We start from the raw sequence: 25,418 nt of genomic DNA, 5'->3' as shown, positions 1-25,418 counted from the left end.
AGGCTGGAGCGCAATGGCGCGATCTCGGCTCACTGCAATCTCCGCCTCCTGGGTTCAAGCAATTCTCCTGCCTCAGCCTCCCGAATCTGGGATTAGAGGCACGCGCCACCATGCCCAGCTAATTTTTGTATTTTTAGTAGAGACGGGGTTTCACCTTGTTTGACCAGGATGGTCTCGATCACTTGACCTCGTGATCCACCCGTCTCGGCCTCCCAAAGTGCTGGGATTACAGGCATGAGCCACCGTGCCCAGCCTTGTACATAAAGATTCTAAGCTTAGCCAGGTGTGGTGGCTCATGCCTGTAATCCCAGCACTTTGGGAGACTCAGGTGAGAGAATCACTTGAGGCCAGGAGTTTGGGACCAGCCTGGGCAACACGACAAGACCCTGTCTCTATTTAAAAAAAAAAAAAAACTCATTGTATCATTATATATTTTATTACTGTAAATTATTGTAAATTTATTTTTTGTAGATTATTGTTTACAAAATTTTGTTTCAAGACAGTCTGGCTCTGTCACCTAGTCTGGAGTACAGTGGCTGGATCTCAGCTCACTACCACTTCTACCTCCCATGTTAAGTGATTTCTCCCACCTCAGCCTCTGGAGTAGCTGCGACCACAGACAAGTAGCTGCCACCATGCCCAGCTAATCCTTGTATTTACTTTTGTAGAAACAGAGTTTTGCCATGTCGGCCAGACTGGTCTCAGACTCCTGAGCTCAAGCGATCTGTCTTCCACGACATCCCAAAAGCACTGGGATTATAGGGATGAGCTACCACACTCGGCCTATAAATTATTATTATAACACATAGTATCACTTGTAAAGGCTAGGGGGTTATGGCTCTTACTCTGAAAATAGACCTCCTAAATATAATTTATTCAGCAAATATCAGTTCTTGTTAAATTCAAAGAGCAGGCATCCTAAAGTCTGTGAGAGAATTAGGCACGTGAAGGAAATGAGGAAATAATTACATTTGACAAAAATTGTAGAACTATTTTTGAAACTTGTTATTTTGAAATAATTATAGAATCACAGGAAGCTGTAAAAATAGTGCTTCTATGTGTATCCTTCATTCAGCTTTCCTCTAGTGGTGACATCTAACTGCAGTACATACTAAATTGACATTGGTGTATTAATGTAAACGAGACTACAGACTTTCTTCTGTTTTCACCATTTCACATGCATTTATTTGTATGAATGTGCATGTGTGTGCATGTATGCATGATTCTGTGCAGTTTTATCCCATTAATAGATTTGTGTAACTACTACCACCGTCAAGACACAGGCAGACAGAAGAGTGGTCCTTCTGATTGCATCCCTCCCCAGCCCTGTTCCCTGGCAACCACTAATATGTTGTCCATCTCTCTATAGTTTTGGCATTTTAATCACAGTATATAAATGTAATTATACAGCAGGTAAACTTTGAGTCACGTTCTTTTTGCTCTGCATGTGGTCCTTGAGACCCATCAGGTTCAATAGCTTGCTCCTATGTGTTGCTTAGTATGTACAGTTTTTTGGGGTTTTTTTTGTTTTTGAGGTAGAGTCTCGCTCTGCCACCCAAGCTGGAGTGCAGTGGTGCAGTCTCAGCTTACTGCAACCTCCGCCTCCCAGGTTCAAGTGATTCTCCTGCCTCAGCCTCCCAAGTAGGTGGGTTTACAGGTACGCACCACCACGCCTGGCTATTTTTTGTATTTTTGGTAGAGACGGGTTTTTTCCATGTTGGCCAAACTGGTCTCAAACTCCTGACTTCAGGTGATCTGCCTGCCTTGGCCTCCCAAAGTATTGGGATTATAGGCATGAGCCACCATACCTGGCCTATCCAGCTATTTCTGAAAAATTATTTAGGAGTGGTCTTGCTGGAGGTCAAGAGGATAAGCTACTGAGTTATGAAGACCTCTGTTGTGCCAGGTTTGCAATGAAAAACATCCACCACCACGGAAACAAAAGATTCCTTAAATGTAATTTATGAATGCCTATTTTTAATATAAGTGTGCCCATATCTGTTTTAGCTCAATCTCATTTTATCTTGAAATGATCAATATTTAAATTTTATTTTTAGTCAAACTATTTTCTCTTCTCCTAAAATGCCCAGAACGTTAGATGCTGTTTCCTTCTAGGAACTAGCTGTAATGCATAATTCATATTTCTGGACGGTGATTTAGCAAGTACTAACTAGAGAATGGGTGGTAAACAGATTAATTAAAAAAGAATATAAACAGAATTGTTCTATATAAGGCAACATCAAATTCGGATAATTTCATTAGATTTGATCAATTTGATGTAAACCTTTTCAAGTTACGTATATTTAGGGTCAAACAAGTGGTGTTATATAGCAGATTCTGTTTTAATGTTGGTTTTTATTATGAAGTCATTGATATATTGCATTGCAGGGGCAAGAAACTAACTGTGTACTGAATTGACTTTGATGTATTGTATTTAACTGGCATTCCTTCATTTATCAATATTAAGTGCCTACTCTGTGCTCAGTATCATGGTGCTGGAAATATAATGCTGAATAAAACGTTCTGGTGAACTATAAATTGATCTCATCTCCTTGCTGAAGGAAGACACTTACAATGGCTTTCCAGGAGAAATATCAATATAACAGGTTCTTGTTTAAAGAAAAGGGAAGAGGCAGTTGTAGTTGTTCTCTCCTTACATAGAGAACTTAAAACCTGGTAATACTCTTTCTTTTGTTGTTTTTTGAGATGGAGTCTCACTCTGTTGCCCAGGCTGGACTGCAGTGGTGCCATCTCAGCCACTTTGTCTCTTTGCCTCTGAGTTCAAGTGATTCTTCTGCTTCAGTCTCCCAAGTAGCTGGGACTACAGGTGTGCTCCACCACGCCCAGCTATTTTTTTTTTTTTTTTTTTTAATTTTTGGTAGAGACGGGGTTTCACCATGTTGATTAGGCTGGTCTTGAACTCCTGACCTCAGGTGATCTGCCTGCCTCTGCCTTCCAAAACACCACTATACACAGCTAATACTCTTCTGAATTTGGTGATCCTCTTCTCATTGACACTTTAGTAGCAAATGTGTTAAAAGAAAGTTGGAAAGGCTTTTTAAATTTCATAGGCTACTGCCATTTCTTTAAGTATTTAGTGATTAGCTCAAGGAATTTTGCTTCTTTCTTTTCTCAGCTCTTCTCAATGACCAATAGAAAATTGCACTTGAGTATCAAGTACTACCATATGATACATGATTTTAGTTTTTGAATTCATTTTTATATTTACTTAAAGCAAATAATGTCTAAATGATTATCTTAATTTTAAAAGCCTCAAGTTTAATTATTTTGTGTGTGTGCTTGGAAACAGAGAAGTTTGGTGCCTCACTCTGAAATCTGTTTCTTCTGTTGATTCATTTGTTTGTTTGTTTATTTTGAGACGGAGTTTCGCTCTTGTCACCCAGGTTGGAGGGCAGTGGCACATGCTTGGCTTACTGCAACCTCTGCCTTCCAGGTTCAAGCAATTCTCCTGTCTTAGCCTCCCAAGTAGCTGGGATTACAGGCATGCACCACCACGCCTGGTTAATTTTGTAGAGATGGTGTTTTATATGTTGGCTAGGCTGATTTTGAACTCCTGACCTCAGGTGATCTGCCCCCCTCAGCCTCCCAAAGTGCTGGGATTACAGGCATGAGCCACTGCAACTGGCCTGAAATCTGTTTCTTATCAGGCTGTTATTTTCAAGTTTAAGAAAAAGAGTATGAAATAATATGTACAATAACCCCCCATGACACACATTAGCTGTGTAACAAACCTTCATATCTACCCCAAACCTAAAATAAAAATTTTGTAAAAAGAAAAGAATGTCAAAGTGTGTTCAAAACCTTGATGTTCAGACCTTTCAGCTTAGTAATTTCATATTTAGATGATTATCCAAAATTATCAGATGCTCAGAAATGCAGAAATAGGCCAGGTGCGATGGCTCATGCCTGTAACCCCAGCACTTTGGGAAGCTGAGGCGGGCAGATCACCTGAGGTCAGGAGTTTGAGACTGGCCTGACCAATATGGAGAAACCCCATCTCTACTACTAAAAATACAAAATTAGCTGGACGTGGTGGCACATGCCTGTAATCCCACCTACTTGGGAGGCTGGGGTAGAAGAACTGCTTGAATCAGGGAGGTGGAGGTTGTGGTGAGCTGAGATCGCACCATTGCACTCCAGCCTAGGCAACAAGAACAAAACTCCATCTCAAAAAAACAAAAAAAAAAGAAGAAAATACAGAAATATTCATTGCAGTGGCTTAAAATAGGGAAAAAATTAGAAGCAAAACAAACCATCTTCAATCATGGGGAACTGGCTAAGCTATGATTCAAAAATATAAAAGAGTCATATACATCTATTAAAAATAATCTTACAGAATAATGATGGGGATGGGAAATACTTGCATTCTGTTAAGTGTTTTAAACAGGTTTACACTAAGTACAGTTTTGTTTCCACATGCACACTTATCTATAAACCTAAAAAATCAAAGACATATAGAAAAAAGACCAGAAGAAAAATAGGGACAAAATTGCTAGCAGTGGCAATCTGGGAGGTAGGATCCTAGGTGTTTTTCCTTCGTACCTTGTATACTTTCAGATTTTATTTGGTGAAAATGTATTACTTTAAGCAGATTTTTTAAATTGTGTTTGTATTATATATGCATGTATACATGTGTACAGAATATATATGCCAAGTTTTTAACAATGAAATAAAGTAGTTATTAAAAGGACACCCTTCTCAGGTCCATGGGACCTCTGGGAAGTCACAGGAGTATGAAGGCTGCAGGGGGCAGAGCCCAGGTGTGCTCATGCCCTGTGAAAGGAAACACTGCCACCAGCACTGTGGACACAGCCTTCTTGGAGTAGCTGGCTGGGGCCCCCACCATCCTCTTGTGGACCATTAAGAGGCGTGCTGTCGGGCAGGGGTCCAGATACAGTGATTGGCCTATCTCCACAGCAGGATGAAGCAGTGCCAGAGAGGTTCCTCCATATTTATATAATTGTAGGATAGCAAGGACAATCAAAGTAGGATCATTTCGAGGAGTTAAAATGAAGCAAAACGTATAATGAAAGTATTGTTTATTTTGTTTTCCAGATATTTTATCCAGAAACAACAGATGTCTATGATCGGAAAAACATACCAAGAATGATATATTGCATTCACGCACTGAGGTAGGGGGAAAATGCAGCTAAAAGGCACTCTAGGAAGTAGATTTAAATAAAACTAAAATTTCAATTTTGAAAGAGATTTTAAGTTACTTTAATAGTTTGAAGAACTTTTTATTAGATTCTATTGTTTTGGATTTGCTGGTACAAAATTAAAATAATGGTCACATATAAACAATCTTTAAACTTGAAAAATGTTTTTCTTATTTTTAAAAATCTATCTCAAAATAGAAAATCAGAAAATGAATGAAAACCATTAAGTATAATAAAGAGAGAATTTAAGTTGAAACTTTTAGTTATCCAATTATAATGTACTACTATATTCTTGAATTATGACCTAGTTTACAAATATATCAAATGAGCAGCTTTAATAGTCTTAATTTTGGTTTAATGCAGTTAAAATTATAATTTAATTTAAATCTTATCATAGATTAAGAAAATATAATGTTAGGAATGATTTCCTTTGACCTTCTCTTCAATAGAATTTGTACCCTAAGGATAAAGAAGATACATAATAGTTGGTGTAAGTTAGTCAAATCAGGGCACATTCATTATTTTAAAGCAGTTGTTTGACAACTTAATTTTTGAAAAATGCTGAAATTCTGCTAGTTCACAGTTTGCATTTTATCTTTTTGTCCTGGGAGAAATGTGATGTCTAGAAGGTAACAAAGATTATTCTAAAAATCCAGTTTGTAGCTGTTGTCTTGAGTGCACACAGATAATGGTTTTGGAAGCCTTCATGTCTGGTTAAATTTTAAATTTCTTTTAGAACATCTGCCTTGTGTTTTTATCACTAGAAGTCATTTTCCTGGCAGAGTACTCTGCCTAGAGGTTTATGTTGACTTCTTCATGGCTCTTTTCCTCTCCAAAGGAAAATATTTCAACAATAATTCACGGTGGTGTTGGCTTTCCAGAGAAGAAATTTGATTATGTCATATAATTTGACTTTACCCCCCACTCAGTACGTATGGGATTGCTTTGGAAGATGACAGTTGCTAGAAATACAGACCAAGTATAGGTGTCTTTGCTATGGTTTTTTTATTCTAACAACTTAGAACAACTGGTTAAAAAAAGAAAAACAAACCTACTTCTATGCTGCCTCCTCATATGTAGCTAGAGTATAATTATGCCACAGGTTTTCTAAAAGCTGCATGTGTAAAAGTGCTTATGTTGAAGAATATTTTCAATTTGTATCGCCCAATATTCTTTTTTTTTTTTCTCTTGAGATGGAGTTTCACTCTTGTTACCCAGGCTGGAGCGCAATGGCGCAATCTCGGCTCACTGCAACCTCCACCTCCTGGGTTCCAGCAATTCTTCTGCCTCAGCCTCCTGAGTAGCTGGGATTACAGGCATGCGCCACCATGCCCAGCTAATTTTTTGTATTTTTAGTGGAGACTACTAAAAATAGTTTCACCATGTTGACCGGGATGATCTCGATCTCTTGACCTCGTGATCCACCCGCCTCGGCCTTATTCTTTATTAAATATTTTTCAGATCTTAGAATGAGTACTGAACACTGTAGTTAGTACTGGGTCTGTAACCTGCTGAACCAGCCACCACTAGTTAATGCCATTGCTATATGTGCACATCATAGTGCTCATCTCTAGTTCTGTCGCATGCTCATACACTGTCTTGTGTAAGTTTCAGTTGATTTTCTGAGTAGACACCTTGGAAGTTCATGTTAAGCAGCTTTAAACAAATGATATGCTAAGTTCCTTTCTGGTGATATCACAGTTCTTCTAAAGGAGTTATATAGAACTTCACTTAGGCTTACAAATGTGTATTTGCCATGGTTTTAACAATGGCTTGAATAGCTTAGTAAACAAAGAAAAAACAACTTTTTGTTTATCATTGCCAATTGTATACAAATATTGATATGATATTTTCCAGGACTGTGTTTTTCAGTTACTCATCATACACATCTCCATTACTTTGACTTATCCTGGAGGGGATTCCTGTTGGGTCATGTCATTCACCAGACCTGATCTTAAGGAGGATATTTGATCTTCAGAAGCAATATTTATTTAGTAAATAACCATTCTCCTCACTTTTCTTTGTTCCGAATTATTGTATAGCTGCCTATCACTATGGAATCAAGAAGTCCCAAGTGTATCTGATGCTTTTTCCACCAAAACTTGTTCCTGCTCTGATTTAAAATATAGCCAGTCACTCAAAGGAGGCTGATATTCTGCTCTTTTGTACAAGACATATTTGGAAGCTGAAGAGCAATCCTCTGATAAATACAAAGGATTTAATAAATACTCTTGCCGCATAGTTAGAAGTGATGATAGAAATGAACTAACATGTTTTTCAACGTTTACATCCTGGCTGCAAATACAGCACTGCTGCTCTATTTGAGAGTTGTTATTACTTGGTAATTAGGCAGGTTAGAGATTCTGATTATATAGCTCAGAAGCCAGCAGGGAAGTTTCCTCCAGGAAGTTAAGCTTGCTAGGCGCTGCCTTCTTCCTACCCAGCCTGTGGGCCTGACTTGATGCACAAAGTTAGCTCTTAGCCCTGACCAAACTTGTCTCCTCTTCCCTGTCATCTTGATTTGGGTTTAATACCCTAAGATCTCTTGGGTACTTGCCTTTGTTTCCTGTTTGCATCTGTTTCCCTTTTCCTGCCTGCCCCTCACCTTTTCATTTTATTCCTGATCCCAGTCTTGTGTCCTACCACTCACCAATCCCTGTGTCCGTTTAGATTGGCGTTCTCAAGCCAGACTCCGTGAACATTGCCCCAGCAGCACTGGAGGAAATTCTCAGGCTTCACCTAATGTAGACAAACTCACCTTAGTGGTAATGGCATCATTCTTTTTTCAAAGAAATGTGTGTCTTTTTCTCATTTTTTTTTCCAAAAAACAAAAGGTATGCTCATTGTGGTTAGGAAAATTCAGGAAGAATGTTAAAGAAAAAGCTAAACTACCCACTATCTCAACACCAAGTGAAAACTACTGTAACTATTTTTATATATTTGGACTTAAAGTGCATACTGCTTATGGCATGTTTGCCTTTTGTGGCTTCTTTTGGAATGGTACAAGACCCCTGCAAGGAAAAGGAACCAGTTCCAGAGTGACAGCCTTGCTAACTAGTTACTATACTAATTTTTAAAAAATCTCTGGAGGCCTTTTATGCATGGGTAAGAACACTTTTTCAGCATGCTCTTTAGTGCCCACCTTGTTAAAGACTTACGATAAATGATGTTAAACCACTGTTATTTGTTTCAATGGTCATAAAAGTGAATTCCTTGAAAGAATTGAAATAATTTAGTCGAACTAATATTTTGAGTACTTCAGATACCTTAAAGAGCAGGTGGAATGCCCAGGTACATTATTACAAACTTACTACACTGAAACCTATTCTTTAAGACCCATACTACAAGCTTCACTCATTTTGTTTAGTATTTATAGCTAATTTTGAGTTGTCCTAGGCTATTATATTATTTTGATACCTACCCAGAATTGAGTAGTCTTAGTGGCAACAGAAACAAAAGAATACCCTTGCAAACCTGCCATAATTACAGATCTAGGTTTCTGATGGATCACTGTGGGTCAGACCATGGCACAACTTTGCGTTCTTCTCCCATGGTGAGTCAGCCCTGGCCACAGGCGTCAGGGTAAACTTTCCTTGTTTAAAAAAAACAATCAGACTGCATTTACTTTTAAGGACCTGGCTTTCAGGTACGTTTTTATTTACAATGTGGCCCCCACCCCTGCCCCCATTCCCTATCACCCTGAAATAATTTACTTTCTAAGTCTCACTTGACCAGCATTGTATAATCCATTGTCCTGTCATAATGATGTATTGGCCTGATCCATTCACATTATTAAAAGCTTATGTGTGCCTTTTAAGTATTTTTTTTTTAATTAGTTGGGTTTTCTAGAGATTTCATCCCCTAGGAAACAAGGGATTGACTGTACCCAGTGATCTTTAGGCTTTTGGGTTTATTCATCATCTCAGATCATGTTTCTAGTCCTGCCTTCACTTAGTTATTGGTTGTGACCACCACTGCTGGGCCCTCCTTCTACCCAGTGTTTCTGTCACCACCTATGCTCCTTGGTTCTTCCTTAATGTGGGGCACTTCCGTTTTCTGGAGCTATTTAGCTTACTCAAAGTTCTTGGTCTTTATTCTTTCATGTACTATATATATATATATATATATATATATATATATATAAAAACAGATAGAGGCCAGGAGTGGTGACTCATATGGTGGCTCACACCAGCACTTTGAGAGATCGAGGCAGACAGGTTACTTGAGGTCAGGAGTTTAGGATCAGCCTGGCCAAGATGGTGAAACCCCGTCTCTACCAAAAATATAAAAATTAGGCGGGCATGGTAGCAGGCGCCTGTAATCACAGCTACTCGGGAGGCTGAGGCAGGAGAATCATTTGAACCTGAGAGGCGGAGGTTACGGTGAGCCATGATTTTGCCACTGCACTCTAACCTGGGCAACAGAGCAAGACTCCATCTCAATTTGAAAAACAAAAACAAAAAAGAGATCATAGAAGAAACAGAGTACTTGTGTCTTAATAACGTTCCCCAACTTGTTAAAGTAAATAGAAATACACATGCACTATTTATCTCATTTTTTATTACAACTTCCTTTTTGGACACTGTATATTATTCTCTTGATTATTGTTTTGAACCCATGCCCTTTCTCAGACTTTACCAAGATTATTATCTCTCTTTTTTTTTTTTTTTTTGATGAACCAGATTGTTTCAGCTTGGTCAGTCTGAGCTCTTTCTGGCCCACTTACTTGTCCTTCTAGCACCATCCCTGACATTCTTTAAAATATCCTTGCTTGTGGTCATAACAGGATTTACCAATCCTGTTCTGATTATTTCTGCTTTGAGATGTGGAACCAACTACTTCCTAGGGAATTCTCTTAAATTTCATGTGTTTATATTGATTTCTCAAGTTTAGTATTATTAGCATACTGAATTTTGCTTTTCTTGCTGTCTAGTTTATTTAATCATTGAGATTCTTCTACATGGACAGCCACAAACTAAAGCTATGTCTGCCTTTCCTCTGTGAGAGGATTACTCTTCCTGCTGCCACTTCTGTAGCTATGTCACAGCAGGCATGTTTTCGGGTGCAGTGGTGATGCCATGGCTCTGGCAGACCCACTCCTGGTTCACCAGCTGCCCAAGTGCCCTGGCAGCTTTGTGGAAGAGGGTTTGTCTAGCCAGCTCCTGCACAGCCAGGTGGCTGTCTTGTTTACCAGGTTGCCTTTGAATCCACTCCTCAGGCATTAATGCATAACTTTACTTGTCTCAACACTCCATTCCCTTAGAACCCTTTCCTTCCCTAAGAAACCGATTGAACCCTTATATCAGATTGATTATATCTCTAACAGTGAACATATTTGCATTTATAAATAAGATTTCTAAAGACAGTTTCTTAACCCAAAGGACAGGCTCTAATCGTAAGTTCTCAGGAGGGATATCTGGAGATGGCAGTATTTGGGAGTAAGGTGAGGGAGGCAACTGCACCTGCTTATTTCTTTTAAGTCCTTCCTTGTTCAGAATTCTCCCTGTGCTCTGAACCATTCCCTTCCCTTTCCTCCTCTTAATGTCCTACATTATTATTATTATGGTAGTTATGCCTTTCTATCTTCCTAAATGCTGAGCTCTTAAGACACTATGAACCACGTCTTGTTACTTTACACAGCTTACACACCATTGATTCCAACTTAAAATCTCTGGAGTTTGTGTGTTTAACTCTTCAGGAGGTTTAACTGAACTAATTTTGCAATGATAAGGCTGCCTCAGGAATCCTTTGGTTTGGGGCTGAAAATTAGGTATAAAACCCTGGATTTTGATATGATATTGGCAGAGACATATGTGACTAAGATGGAAAAATTTGATTCAGTAGATAAAGCTGTTTCAAACATGGAGTCTGTGTGGCAAAATAGAGATTCTTGGCATTGGAAAAAGTAGGGAAACCACTTTGATAGGTTATCAATAAGCGTTTGTATACAAAGGACACATTTATTTAACGAAGAATAATAAGAACAAAGGCTTACACAAATGGAGCTTTTAACTATTTATCTGGCACTGCACAAAATACTTAACTGGTATAATCTCATTTTATATTCACAGCATACCTCTGGAGTGGTTACTATTATTAGTCCCATTTTATAACCAAGGCAGTTGAAGCACAGAGAGGCTGCCGAAGGTCACACAGTTAGTAAAACCAGGCTGTGTGAGAACTGAACCTGTGCTATTATGAATTCAGCCAGCCATTGGCTTCAAAAGAAGTCAATTATTTTCCCACTTCTAAGAAAATTAAAAGAACAGTGGTATCAGACTTGAACTTCAGCACAGGCCTCTCAGCTATTATATTTAACATGTTTTAAATGAAGAATCGTGGAACTGGAGAACTGGAAGGGCGTTGGGAAGTTATTGTAGTCTAGATCATTCATTTCACAGATAAGGGAACTGAAAGCTTGGGTTACGTGACTTGCTCATAGTCACACATCAAGGTTTTACCAGTTTTGGGGCCAGGATCCAGGGCTTCTGGATTCTAGTCCTGTGGTCTTTCTGCTCTACGATGAGGCTTTGATACACAAACATTCATCCCACATGTTATGGTATAAAATGAGCTACATACAATATGATCCAAGAAAGCTGAAATAAATTTAGTTCCTGCCTTTTAAGTTTGCATTTCATTACTATAGTACCTTTTAGTATGTACCTTGAAAGTAGTAGAAAAAACTAATACCACTAGTTTTATCTTGAAAGTGGTAATGCCATATGATATTGGCAGTGATGTATGTGAGTAAGATGGAAAAATTTGGTTCAGTAGATAAAACAGCAACTACTATTACTATTTTCATGATATACAATAATGGTATTTTTTAAAACTTTATTGCTTTCTGGACTTTAAGTGATATTATTTTACAAATAGGAGCACATAGGTCAACAAGACTGTAGCTACCTCTGGGCAGCCCTCTGTTGCTGGCTTTGGCTGCACAGGTGTGCGGTAGCTTTTGGTGTGGTAAGAGCCTTGCTGCTTCACACAAAGTACTCTCCTAGACATGAGAAGCGAAGGTGATATGAATTCCACAACTTCCTTTGGAATGCTCTCAGCCCTTTGACTTGGCTGTTAGGTACCAAATGGGGCTTAACAAATTCAGTGTTGAAGATCTACACGAGAGTGGTATTTTTTCTATTCAATGGACTATTTTTTTTAAGATTAAGACTTGATTTCCTGTATACTTCGGGTAATGAGCAGCTTCATTTGAATTTAAATGCTTGGGAAGGAGTAGTTTGCTATTGCTGATTCTTTTCCGCATGGGAATACTGGGTAAACGGTTTCCTGATAAACATTCAGCCATTTGAGTAATCAGCTGGAAAGCACCTCCCACACAGATATTAGATGTAACAAGCCCACACCATGAAAAGTGATCTTTTCAAACCTAACAGTTTAAACCTCAACATCAATGATTATTTTTAAATGTTGAAAATTGAGGCCAAACAGAAAATATACAATATATTTTTTGATATGCAAATGAGATATTTACCTGATCAACATTAGCTTAAAAATATATCAGACTTAAATTTAAAAGCAAAGAGCCTTCCATCTTCAAAATGCTAGCTTTTCAGCACCACCTTGTGGTGACTTTTACTTAAGCCAGGATGTTTGTTTATTGTGAGATTTAACATTACAGTGTACAATGGAGAAATAAAAAGCCTAATTGGAAATAGCTATCTAACTTCTTTATTATCAAAGGGGAAAATTAACACTTTAGTATAAACATTTTAATTCATGTTACCATTAAACCTCTATTTTTTGGTAGCCCAACTACCTTTCTTTAGGGACACCATGGTAGAGAAAAATTTTTGTTTTGTTTTGTTTTTTAAGATAGAGTCTCACTCTGTTGTTCAGGCTAGAGTGCAGTTGTACAATCTTGGCTCACTGCAACCTCTGTCTCCCAGGTTCGAGCAGTTCTCCTGCCTCAGCCTCTCCAGAGTAGCTGGGATTACTGGCATGTGCCATCGTGCCCAGCTACTTTTTGTGTTTTTAGTAAAGACGAGGTTTCACTATAGTGACCCGCCCCATCTTGAACTCCTGACCGCAAATGATTCGCCTGCCCTGGCCTCCCAAAGTGAGCCACCATGCCCAGCCAAGAAAAATATTTTTGTATAGGAGCTATCCTATAAATAGTAATTAAATGAATGAATGGATAAACAGAACATAATATGAAAACAGCTGTCTTACCCTCTTTCCAAAACTGATGTGAAATTAACTACAGTGATAACCTTTAAAAAAAATACATTTGCAATAACAAATACCAGCTACTGACCAGAAACTTGAACAACTCCTAATATAAATTGAACAGGCAGGATTCGGTTGTCTGAGAAACAAACTGGGAGAAGACCACAGCCCACAAAATGCTGGGGGATGCAGCAGAGCTAGGAGCTGTCTTGAGGTTCGCTCCAAGCAAAGGGGACAGCAAGAAAAAGAAAAGCCTCAAAGTGAGCAGTCATCAGGCTGGGACCAGGAGAACTGTACAGCCCTTCCCTAAAGTAGCAAGTGTAGATGCTGATGGAAGGATAGCATGCCAGTACCCAAGACAGCTAATGACCTCAAGAAGGGAAAGAGAGTCCCCAGCCTGAGAAGGAAAGACACTGGTACCCTCCTGGCATCAGGTCCATTGCTCTCTACAGCTTCTTAATGCTGGCTCCTGACATGCAGATCTGCGGTCAGTGACCAACAAACAGCAAGTCTCAAACACCAAGATGAGTCCCGGATCAGAAGATGCCAGATATTCGAAGGAAACTGACACTGAAAGAGGCATTAGATTCACCAAACAGAACCAAGACCCACAGAACAAATGAAAATGTTAAAATATGTGCAATTGATGATTCATACCATTTATGTTCAACAAATGTTTACTGAGTACTTACATTTATACACGGAAGAACCAAAGATTAAACTCTAAGAAGGAAAATTTGGTATAGATGAAATCAGAAAAGCAACTAATAAAATTTATCGATGTCTAAATTATTGGTGGATATAATAAAAAAATGAAAGCATGAATCTAATCAACATTGCAATGGTGGGTAACTTAGAGGTGGAAGTATATGAAGGATAGTAGATACCAATTAGCTTAGGCTTTGATAGAAAAATGTAAAAGTATATTAAAACTTCAGCAGGATATTAATATATGTATTGCATATTAAAGATTCAGCACATTAAGTACTTGAAGTAGATATAAAATTTGTTGCTCAAAGACATTTTATGGATGTCTACTTTTATTGTCACATTTCTAGATTTCACTGATTTTTTTTATAGTTTTCTTTGTAAATTAGTTTAGGTATATTTTTGAATTTGTGAAAAGAAGAGGAAAATGCAAATCAGGTGCCATGAAAGAAACTGAAGTGACACAATTATACATTTTTGATTATTTGTTCATCTATTCTCATTTCTTAAATGATGGCTTGATTTCCACTACCCCGAATTCTTTTGCAGTATATCTTGCCTGTTAAATCCTGTGTAATTTTGTAGTTCACATTAACTAGAAAGGAGCAAGTGAAGAGGTTGACATTTCATTGTTCTAAGTAATATGACCACCCTTTTAACTGGAATGTCTTCCCCTTGTAATAATGAGTTGAGAATTGGTTCATAAAATATTATGGTTTTGAAAATGTCAGCATGGTCTCTTAATGGTCTAGCTTTAATTATAATGACTTGTTGGCATGAACCTTTGGTAGTAAAGTCTTCAGAGGCTGTGTAAAGTAAGCAGTTTCATATACGTGATAATCTCTAAAGACCTAGAACGTCAACTAAGGAATGTATCCTGTCTTGCTAGTTTGGGATTATGAATACATAATGGCTATTTCACTTTGAAGAATGTTCAAAGTCTAATATAAAAGCTTTTCCTCTGTGGATAAGATATAAATAGCATATTGAAATTTAGTATTAAAACTAATGTTACACATTTGGTTTAAAAAAATGTTCTTTGTCCTTTGCTGTGGTTTTAAAGGAAAAGCATGAAAATGAGAGGCAAATTCCACCCCTAAATATTCTTTAAAATTCAAAAATTCATTAATAGACATTTCCTGGAAGACATATGAATGGCCAATGCATGGATGAAAAAATGTTTACTCTCGCAACTACCTTAAGGAAATACAGATTTAAATAACATCTTGTTGCCATCAGTTGCCAGTCCCTTGAAAGATTTTATTGATTATATCCTGTGATGATAAGAGGACAAAGAAAATGACATTCACATGTGCTGGTGGTAGAGAGGGCCATGCCCATCGGGGTTCTTAGGTTCAGCTAAATACTCAGATTCACCCACCTGTCATCAGCCACATCTGGCACTTGTTGCTCAGGAGAGAAGTAGCTGGGAAAGCCAGCATGCTGGCAGGTGTTTGCTCTTTAGTGGGAACCTTCGTGACACTCCACATACTTGTCCATACAGCCATCTGGAAGCTACTGTTCTGCTCTTTGGTACCCCAGGTTACAACTTTGCTGCTAAGGAGTGGGTTTGAACCCTCCTGGCTTAGAAGCCTCATGCCCCCAGGAGCCAATATCTATAGTAACAGCTCTACTGCATAGCTTCTCAGTTCTCTGCAAAGACCATACCAGTTATAAGAGTCATTGAACCCAGGAAGGCCCACAGATATGGTGCCTATTACGTATTTCTGGTTCTTTCTTGTTGAGATACAATTTATCAATTGGGTTATTTATTCCTAAGCAATGATGCTTTTATAACACAGTTGATAGTATAGGTTCCTAGGAGAACAGAGCTAGAAAGTTAACCAAAGGTCAAATGCTCATGTGAAGGGAAAAAGGATTTTTTTTTAACCCTTTACTTACAAGAATAAATGAATATAATCTCTTTTTAGGATCACATTTGGACCAGGCGGGGCAGCTCATGCCTGTAATCCCAGCACTTTAGGAGGCCGAGGTGGGAGGATCATAAGGTTAGGAGATCGAGACCATCCTGGCGAACATGGTGAAACCTCATCTCTGCTAAAATACAAAAAATTAGCCGGGTGTGGTGGCGCACTCATGTAGTCCCAGCTACTGGAGAGGCTGAGACAGGGGAATCGCTTGAACCCAGAAGGCAGAGGTTGCAGTGAGCTGAGATTGTGTCACTGACTCCAGCCTGGTGACAGAGCAAGACTCTGTCTCAAAAAAAAAAAAAGAGAGATCATATTTGCACAATATACATTGAAAACTTTTATTGTGGGTGTTCCCTTTTAAGTCGACAATTTTGTTTTCATGGTTTTATTGTAACAAGAAATATGCACAAAGATGTGTGTGTAAGTAGGTTTACTAAAGCATTATTTGCCATAGTTATTAATTAGTAACAATCTAAATGCTCAGTAATTGCTTAAGAAAATTATGGCACATTCATATTCTAGAATAATATATATGTTTATAAAATAGATACGTCCAGAAACAACTTTAAAAGTATATATATCAAAATATTTAGTGTGTAACTGAGTGGTGATTTTCTATGTAATTTTTTAAGCCATAAGTCACTAATTTTTAACTTTGATTATGTATTACTTTTCTAAAGAATTACTTTTCATAAAAATTACCAGAAAATTGGCCAGGCACAGTGTCTCACGCCTGTAATCCCATCACTTTGGGAGGCCAAGGCAGGTGGATCACCTGAGGTCAGGAGTTCAAGACCAGCCTGGCCAACATGATGAAACCGTCTCTACTAAACAAATACAAAAATTAGCCAGGCATGGTGGCATATGCCTATAACCCCAGATACTTGGGAGGCTGAGGCAGGAGAATTGCTTGAACCCGGAAGGCAGAGGTTGCAGTGAGCTGAGATCACACCATTGTACTCCAGCCTGGGTGAAAGAGCGAGACTTCATCTCAAAAAAAAAAAAAAAAAAAAGAAAAGAAAAGAAAGAAAATTATTGTCAGTTTTAATGCAAGCTAGTTATGTTAAATGACTGATCATACATTTCAAGAGTTTGTTTTAATACCATTAAAAAAGGCTTGATCTTGAACTTCCTTAATGCATTTAATGAAATTCTATGTTCTATAAACTATGGAGCTCTATCTCACATCAACATATTTAGTGATAATTTGAAATATCTCAAGCCATAAAAATCATTCCATTTACTTTCTCATATATACTATTACATACATTTTTGATAGAATTTAGATGCCAGCTCTCAAGTTCTTTTCTCAGGTTATGGGTGGGCTAATGGATGCCATCATTATTACCTTATGGATTTGTTTTTAAATACATTCAATTTATTTTTCATCTTCCCCTTGGGTAATATACACACATCATAGTTTAACATCACCTCATCGACTGATAGCCTTGTCACTCTATTTATTGGTTTAGAAAATATGAAACAAATATTTCCTCAAGGGTATGTGGTACTTGGAGGAATATTGAAAAGCAAAATGTAATTCATGCTGTATCTTCAATAAAATAAGAATTATGTGAGGAATATTCAAAGAAATGTTTATTGCATTTGTTTCCTGCTGTTTCGTATTAGCTCTGTTTCTTGATCTCCTTACAAATGATTGATGCAGAGTTAGCTGGCTCTGTAGAAGTGCTGTGGATTACAGAAGACCAGTCTTTGGGACACAAATTAGAATTCTGATCCTGGCCTCACTAAGGACTCTGTTACTTAGGGATTCAGTTTTCTCATCTATAAAATGAATAGACTGGATATCTCTTAGGTCTTTTTCAACTGAAAATACTATTAAGATTTATGTAATTTATCACATTAAGATTTATGATGATGAAATTTCTGATAATTTTATGTTTTTTCTTCTAGTTTATATCTGTTCAAACTTGGAATAGCACCCCAGATCCAGGATTTGTTGGGCAAAGTAGACTTCACAGGTATTACTCTTTATCTTTGTAATTTATTACAATCTACTTATAAAAAGAGTCCCAATACCTTTTTTCCCCATTTTGATATTACTGACTTCCCTTATTCCTATATATTGATGAGAAGAGAAAACTGATCTATCTTGCTCATTCTTGACTGAGTCCTCCTTCCCCACGTTTGTGAAATGAGAAACTGGGGCTGGGTTCTTCCTAAGGTTTTTTTTTTTTTTGAGACGGAGTTTCGTTCTTGTTACCCAGGCTGGAGTGCAATGGCACGATCTCGGCTCACCGCAACCTCCACCTCCTGGGTTCAGGCAATTCTTCTGCCTCAGCCTCCTGAGTACATGGGATTACAGGCATGTGCCACCATGCCCAGCTAATTTTTTGTATTTTTAGTAGAGACGGGGTTTCACCATGTTGACCAGGATGGTCTCGATCTCTTGACCTCATGATCCACCTGCCTCGGCCTCCGAAAGTGCTGGGATTACAGGCTTGAGACACCGCACCCAGCACTTCCTAAGGTTCTTGTTAGAAACAACCCCCCTTCCTGATGAAGACATTTCTTGATATGATTATATTCATTCCTTCATCCATCTCTGTAGCTTTCTCTGATAATGACGATTATTATCTGGTTCTTTGTTAGAGGAGGAAATCAGTAATATGAGAAAAGAACTTGAAAAATATGGAATACAGATGCCATCTTTCAGCAAAATAGGCGGTATTCTGGCCAATGAACTCTCCGTGGATGAAGCTGCATGTAAGTCCGTTTAAAATCCAAACTTGCCATTGACGTGAGACTTACCTGTACTTTACTTATTGATTTTGATTACTCGAAATAGAATATTTAGAAGATCCTTTAAGCAGCCTAAAATTTTTGTTTTATAGTGATTAATTGGAGGATGTCAGAATATAACCAATAATTGATTTGGTTTTGGTTTTTAGACTTCTACTTGTGCAACATGAATTCAGGTTCCAGAAATATCTTCATGGTCCATCATTCTCTATTTTCTGTGTCTGTAGATTTTAGTGGTAGAGTACATTGTTATAGGTCTTTTAGTATTGTAAGCTAAAGTGCAAGTATCTCTTGGAACTAACATGTTACTTTAAAATTATCCATGTCACGCAGACCAGAGGGTAAGGATTGACTTACCTTCTAACCCCTGAGGGTGACATAGGCCTCAGTTCATTTTAGCCATTCAGTGACTTATAAATGAGTCAGAATTACTTAACAGATGCCGAGATCGCGAGCAAAGACAGCCATGTGGAGAGGTTGTCAGGTGCTCCATAATATGTCTGAGTTCTCTTTTTGACCTATTTACTGGAAGCCAAGAAAGAAAGTAAAACTGCTTGGGTTTACGCAGGGTTGATGCAACTTTCCATGTGGTCTTTTGCTGATAAAACCTTTTTCTCTCTCTCTTTACTTTTTAGTACATGCTGCAGTTATAGCCATTAATGAAGCTGTTGAAAAAGGAATAGCAGAGCACACCATTGTAACACTAAGAAACCCAAATGCAGTGTTAACTTTAGTGGATGACAACCTTGCACCTGAATATCAGAAAGAACTCTGGGATGCCAAAAAGAAAAAAGAGGAAAGTGCAAGACTGAAGGTACTTAGATTCTGAGTAATAAAAACAGTAATGAATGTGCTTATGAGTTACTAGTTTGAAAAGCCTTAATGTTAAAAGCAATACTTTTAAATCAGTTGGCTATGTTCTCTATAGCCATAGACAATTTATTTGAATGAAATGTAGCATAAAAGAGGACTATACACTATGTAAGGCAATTAGATTATATGCCTGTATAAGGCATAAAAAGGAATTTTATAGGCCAGGCATGATGGCTTATGCCTGTAATCCCAGCACTTTGGGAGGCCACAGCGGGAGGATCCCTTGAGTCTAGGAGTTCAAGATGAGCCTGAGCACCATACTAAGACCCTGTCTCTAAGAAAATAAAAGGAAAAATAAAAAATTAGCCGGGCATGGTGGTTGAAGCCTGCAGTCCCAATTACTCAGGAGGCTAAGGTGTGAAAGAATCACTTGAGTCTGGGAGATTGAGGCTGCAGTGAACTGTGACCGTGCTACTGCACTCCAGCCTACGTAGCAGACTGAGACCCTCAATTTTTAAAAAGAGAATTGTGTGTGAATGTTATAGATTGAAAGAATTCAAAGTCATGTGGCAAACTTGCTACTGTCCTCAGAAAGTATACAAGTAGCAACTCATAATCATCCCTTGTTAGGCATCATCAGCAGACCTTACATTAGAAAGATACTTTTACATTTGGTAGTAGAGGTTAATAATTCAGGGTGGTGAAGTTCAGAGAGTATGTTTTTCAATCTGCGGTCTTCATATTTTCCCGGTAGTCAATCCTTTATATTTGAGGATGTCCCTCCTGTGCAAGATAGACTGCTCCTAATTCTAACTCCATTTGTAACCACCTTTCTGTCTAGTTCGTTGTTGAAAACTTTGTCTACACTGAGAGCTTCTACTTCCTCACCAGTTTCTCATTAAGCTCTTGCCATGTTAGTTTCAGCTCCATGAGTAAAAGTAACCACTTTAGATTTTGGCGTTTTTCTCAACTGGTGGCTTCCACCATATCTGGTAGGGTTGGCCCTCTGCCTTGAGATTCTCTGCTCTAACAGCTTATATGCGTCCTTGCTGCCATGGTTCTTCTCTGTGCCTCTTTCTCCTCTTCTTCCTCCCTCTCAGTATGGGGATTCTTCAAGGTCCAACACTGAATCCCTCTCTGTTCTTCCTCCATAGAGCTCATCCACTTGTTGAAGAAATCAGCCGTCAGCTTTATGCCAGCCCTTCCCAAATTGGCCTCTCTCCTCTCCTCCAGATATCTTCATCTCTGACCCTAGGGCTTTGTACCCCATTATATTAGAAGAGCTCCCCTTGCTGACTTCCCTGATTCAGAATGATTGCTACCTTTGTCTTAGAACTCATGCCCCCTGTGTCCCATCCATTGCTAGATTCTGCTGCCTACTCTTGTTAGAGTTGAATCTGTCACCAACCTTTTAGTCTCACCAGTCTTGCCTCAGTCCTGCCTTTGCTGTCGTCATTGCTTGACTCTTGTATCAAGCACCTTCCTCGTGGGTCTCTGCCTACGAGATTGGCTGCTATTCTCCAAGCCAATCCCCCTTACAGCTAGAGGTTACAAAATTGATCTTTAACTACAAATCTGATGTCAACCCACCAGAAACATCCCGATTCTCTGTTGCCTACTGAATATTCAACACCAAATCTTAGCCTTCAGTTGACCCCCTCATCTTTTTGGCTCACCCTGGGCACACACTCCAAGTTGTAGCCCGACGTGCTAAGCTTTCCATCTGTGTAACCAAATTCTGCTATCTGCATCCTATTCTTGACATTATTCTGTTGTTCGAAGCCCTCATTGATTATAATCTCTTTGAAAACTTTTCTTCCCAACTATGACTAATTTTGAAAAAAATGCTTATAGTACTTCTCTTATAGAATCTATTCTGTTCTAGGCATATTCATTATTTGTGTTATTTTATTAGATCAAATCAAATGAAATCAGTGCTATTCAACTGTTTTTGATCTACAGAAATGGCAAAACAAAGTGGTCCAAACTGATGTTTTCCACATTTGAAAATTAGCCCTTTTCAAAGAGTCACTGGGTCTGTCATTCATCTTTGTAATCTTTGCCAGGCATTCTCCTCCAGTGCCCTGAACAGAGCAGGCACTCCACAAATGCTTCCAATGAATTTAAATAATTAGAGAATGGTTTTTTATCACTCTTCATGTTTTTCCATTTGAGTTTCAAGTTTTGGAAATATTTTATTTAACCTCAGGAATCAGTGAAGACTTTGTTTTGCAGAATAGCTGCATTTCAGAAGAAGAAAGAGATGTTTATGAAGAACTGCTGACACAAGCAGAAATCCAAGGCAATATTAATAAAGTCAACAGTAAGTAATGGATTGCATGAAGGAAATTGATATTTCCATAAGATACCGACCTTCCTTGCCAGAATCCCAGCATAACTCTCAATTTGTATACTTGGAAAACTGCCTCATACAATGAAAATCTACTCAGTGTCAATGTTGCTCTTAATTATGGAGCAATATTTGGCAGTTTCCCATTGTGCTTTTCTGGTGATGTCAGTCCACACAAAGTATCCTGAAGCTAGTTTGATTCTACCTTCCTGTTTGATTACGTTCCGCATTTTTAATCTGTCATTTTTGGGGCTAATACTGAAGGTAATTTAGTAAAAGATTGTAACTTACAAATAGTAGTTGCTTGCCCACGATTCTGTGATGGTATTATGTTGGAATTGTAAAAGGTACTATTGACACCACTGATCTCTGTGACTTCCCAGCCATTCCCATAGTCTGTAGTTTGAAAGATTTTTCTTACACTTGTGTAACATTGGTGCCAGTGAATGGGACTATGGACAGGCCAGATGAAATTTCATGATGGCGGCTTTGAGTCCTATACCCCTGAGCCTCTGTGGACTCAAGCAGATCAGTTCCTCTTAGTACCTGGTTCAGGTGTGTGACTATAAAGAACAGCAGACTTAGGTAATTAAAATAAGCATATACACGTTTAGCTACATCAATTTTTTTATTAGTCTTTTCTCCCCTCTGACTAAGAATAAGAGTATTTTTAGTTGAGCATCACAAGAGTCAATAAGGAATTTCATTTGACATTTATTTTGCCTTGATCAATCTAAATAATCCATATATACCCAAAAACCTAATACATGACAGACCATTTAACCCACTTAATAAAGCATGTGAACCCCCTGCCAAATTAAAACTTGGGAGTGTCCACTAGCCTTCCTTTTAACATCCTAGTTGAGTTGCAAAGACGTGTACAGCCACAGGTGTTACTCAGAAGTTTGCTCCTAAGTTACTGGAGAGAAATATCCTAAGGGGCTCAAACGATAATTAAGGAAAGCCCCAGAGGGTTAACATAAACATCTAGGAGTTAGCAACTGCGTGTGTTTGAGAATTTGGCTCACATACGTACAACTGGGCTGAAAATTCTCAACTACTTTTTTTCTTTTTAATGTAACACCTTCACATGTTAGGATGCATGTGCCTGTTCTTTTATTCTCGTGAAATCTTAAACATGTGGACTAATGATACATGAAGTACAATTTGAAGTTTGCCTTTTTGTTCTATGTGAAAGCTGGGAATTGCATTATGCTTGACAGAAATGAATTACAGGAGGGAAATTAATGTTGCCGGTGAGACATCTGAGATCCATAAGCTTAGAGAGGAAATGGCTCCGTAGTCTTTAACCGTCCTTTATTTTTGAGATATTTATAACCATGAAAACAGTTTTCTTTTTCATATTAAATAAAATGCTTTATAAAAATGTTTTAGTTCTTCACTCAGTACCATACTTCCTGACCACAAATTTAATGCCAAATTGGCTATACTTTTTTTTTCCATTTATAAGTAAATGGCATTGGATGATTTGTACTAATGGCATAACCAGCTGAAAATATGAAGGACAGTGCAAGGCTTGATGGCTTTAAATGTGTAGAATATAATTATTCTGAAATCTTTTTCTCTCTCCCCATCTTAAAATTTATAGTTCAATAGAACTGAAAGTAACCTTAGGAAGAGAAGCCTCATTTTGGTGACATGACAATGAGACAATTGTACACTTTAAAATATGTAAGAATTGTTACTTTGACAAGCTTTTTCCCAACCATGTAGGTTATTATATTAAAATATTAAGGCATCTACGTTCATAGCAACCATAGTAATAGCATCAGTGACAACATTGGGTTTTGACAGATCTATTGTCAGAGGCCTCAGCTTTGTTCACATTACAACCATTTAACTTTCAGGTTCTGCACTTGCATTCCATTCAATGTGTGGTATATTCTGTTAAGATCAGAGCTGGACATTTTGCATTTCTTTGGTGGTGGTGGTGGTGGTTGACAGGGTCTCACTCTATTGCCCTATCTGGTGTTGAACTCTTGGGTTCAAGTGATTCTTGCCACCTCAGCTTCCCAAAATGCGAGGATTATAAACAAGAGCTACTGCGCCCTGCCTGTACATTTTGGTAAATGCAGAGTGTAAAAGAGTAGTTGATCTCACCTTATTTTTTAGAAGAGATGGTTTATTTAGTAGTGTTTTTCAGGCTAGGTGTAGTCGCTCATGCCTGTAATCCACCACTTTGGGAGGCTGAGGTGGGAGGATGACTTGAGGCCAGGAGTTCAAGACCAGCCTGAGCAGCAAAGAGAGACTGAGTCTCTACAAAAAAAAAATTCAAAAGTTAGCTGGGCTTGATGGCACACAGCTGTAGCCCCAGCTACTCTAGAGGCTGAGGTGGAGGGATCTCCTAAGCCCAGGAGTTGGAGGCTGCAGTAAGCCAAGATTGCCCCACTGTACTCCAGCCTCGGCAACAGAGCAAGACTATCTCAAAAAAAAAAAAAAAAAAAAAAGGAAAAGAAGCAACAGTGTTTTAAGGATATGATTTTCTGATGTGTAACATCCAGCTGTACAAGCCCATATAATAAATTTATCAAAGGTGAAACAAAATCCTACCTAGAGTAATCCAAGATGCAGCTAAAAGGCCTTGGATTACCTTTAGCAGAACAGCAATTACCACAAACAACCACTAGCCTTCCTTTCTGAAATTTTTTGGTTTGTCACATTAAATTTAGAAATAGAAAAGAAGTTGTAAGGTTCTCAGGGTCCTTTGGGTTAAGTGTGAGTTTTCTGGAGGATGACTTGAAGGATTCCATTCATCGTAAGTATTTCCTGCTCTTGAGTTACATATCTTAGTAAAATATTGAGGGAAGATCCTTGTGAATGTATTTAGAGAAGATAAGTTGTCATCTTGTCAAAAAGGATTAGAATGATCTTAGCTGCAGTTAGTCATGAATTAGGCAGACAGGCTAACCCTTGAAAGGCTCTAGAAATTTATGGGTGTGTGTTATTTCTGCTACCCAGATGCCTTCCCTATAAGGCAAAACTCTGCCGTTTCTGTCTGGTTTGCTCTTTCCTGGTGGCAGAGTTCATCATTCATTCTCCCATTTAGTCAGCAATTTCGTTTTTGATCTCTGAAAACTATGCTGAATCTACTGTTCCAAGCATGTCAGTTTGGTTACCAAAATTCAGGTCTTTATAATCTGCACCTTACAACTGGTCAAGAGATCATGGAGTTTATTAGTCCGTTCTCACACTGATATAAAGAACCACCTGGGTAATTTATGAAGAAAAGAGGTTTAATTGACTCACAGTTCTGCATGTCTGAGGAGAGCTCAGGAAACTTACAATCATGGCAGAGGGTAATGGTGAAGCCAGTCACATCTTCACATGGCTAAAGCAGGAGGAAGAGAGAGAGAAGGGGGAAGTGCTACACATTTAAACAACCATATCTCATGAGAACTTACTATCAGCAAGGGGAAAATCCACCCTCCTGTTATAATCACCTTCCACCAAATCCCTCCTCCA

General features: G+C 38.4%; 1 protein-coding gene across 7 annotated transcripts in view; it reads left to right on the top strand.

Annotated features, from left to right (window-relative positions):
* IQGAP2 (IQ motif containing GTPase activating protein 2) overlaps positions 1-25,418 on the top strand; it is a 315,054-nt gene that overhangs the window by 163,221 nt on the left and 126,415 nt on the right. For all 7 annotated transcript variants that reach the window (XM_002744847.6, XM_035291370.3, XM_035291369.3 and 4 more), the window contains 5 exons: positions 5,077-5,153; positions 17,924-17,991; positions 18,623-18,736; positions 19,408-19,586; positions 21,821-21,908. In XM_002744847.6, coding sequence (XP_002744893.2) covers positions 5,077-5,153; positions 17,924-17,991; positions 18,623-18,736; positions 19,408-19,586; positions 21,821-21,908 — 526 coding nt within the window. The remainder of the gene's footprint in view (positions 1-5,076; positions 5,154-17,923; positions 17,992-18,622; positions 18,737-19,407; positions 19,587-21,820; positions 21,909-25,418) is intronic.

This window comes from Callithrix jacchus, chromosome 2, assembly GCF_049354715.1.
Source record: "Callithrix jacchus isolate 240 chromosome 2, calJac240_pri, whole genome shotgun sequence".
NCBI classification, from domain to species: domain Eukaryota; kingdom Metazoa; phylum Chordata; class Mammalia; order Primates; family Cebidae; genus Callithrix; species Callithrix jacchus.
Note: the sequence above shows the minus strand (reverse complement) of the source record. Positions and strands in the feature narration are given on the sequence as shown.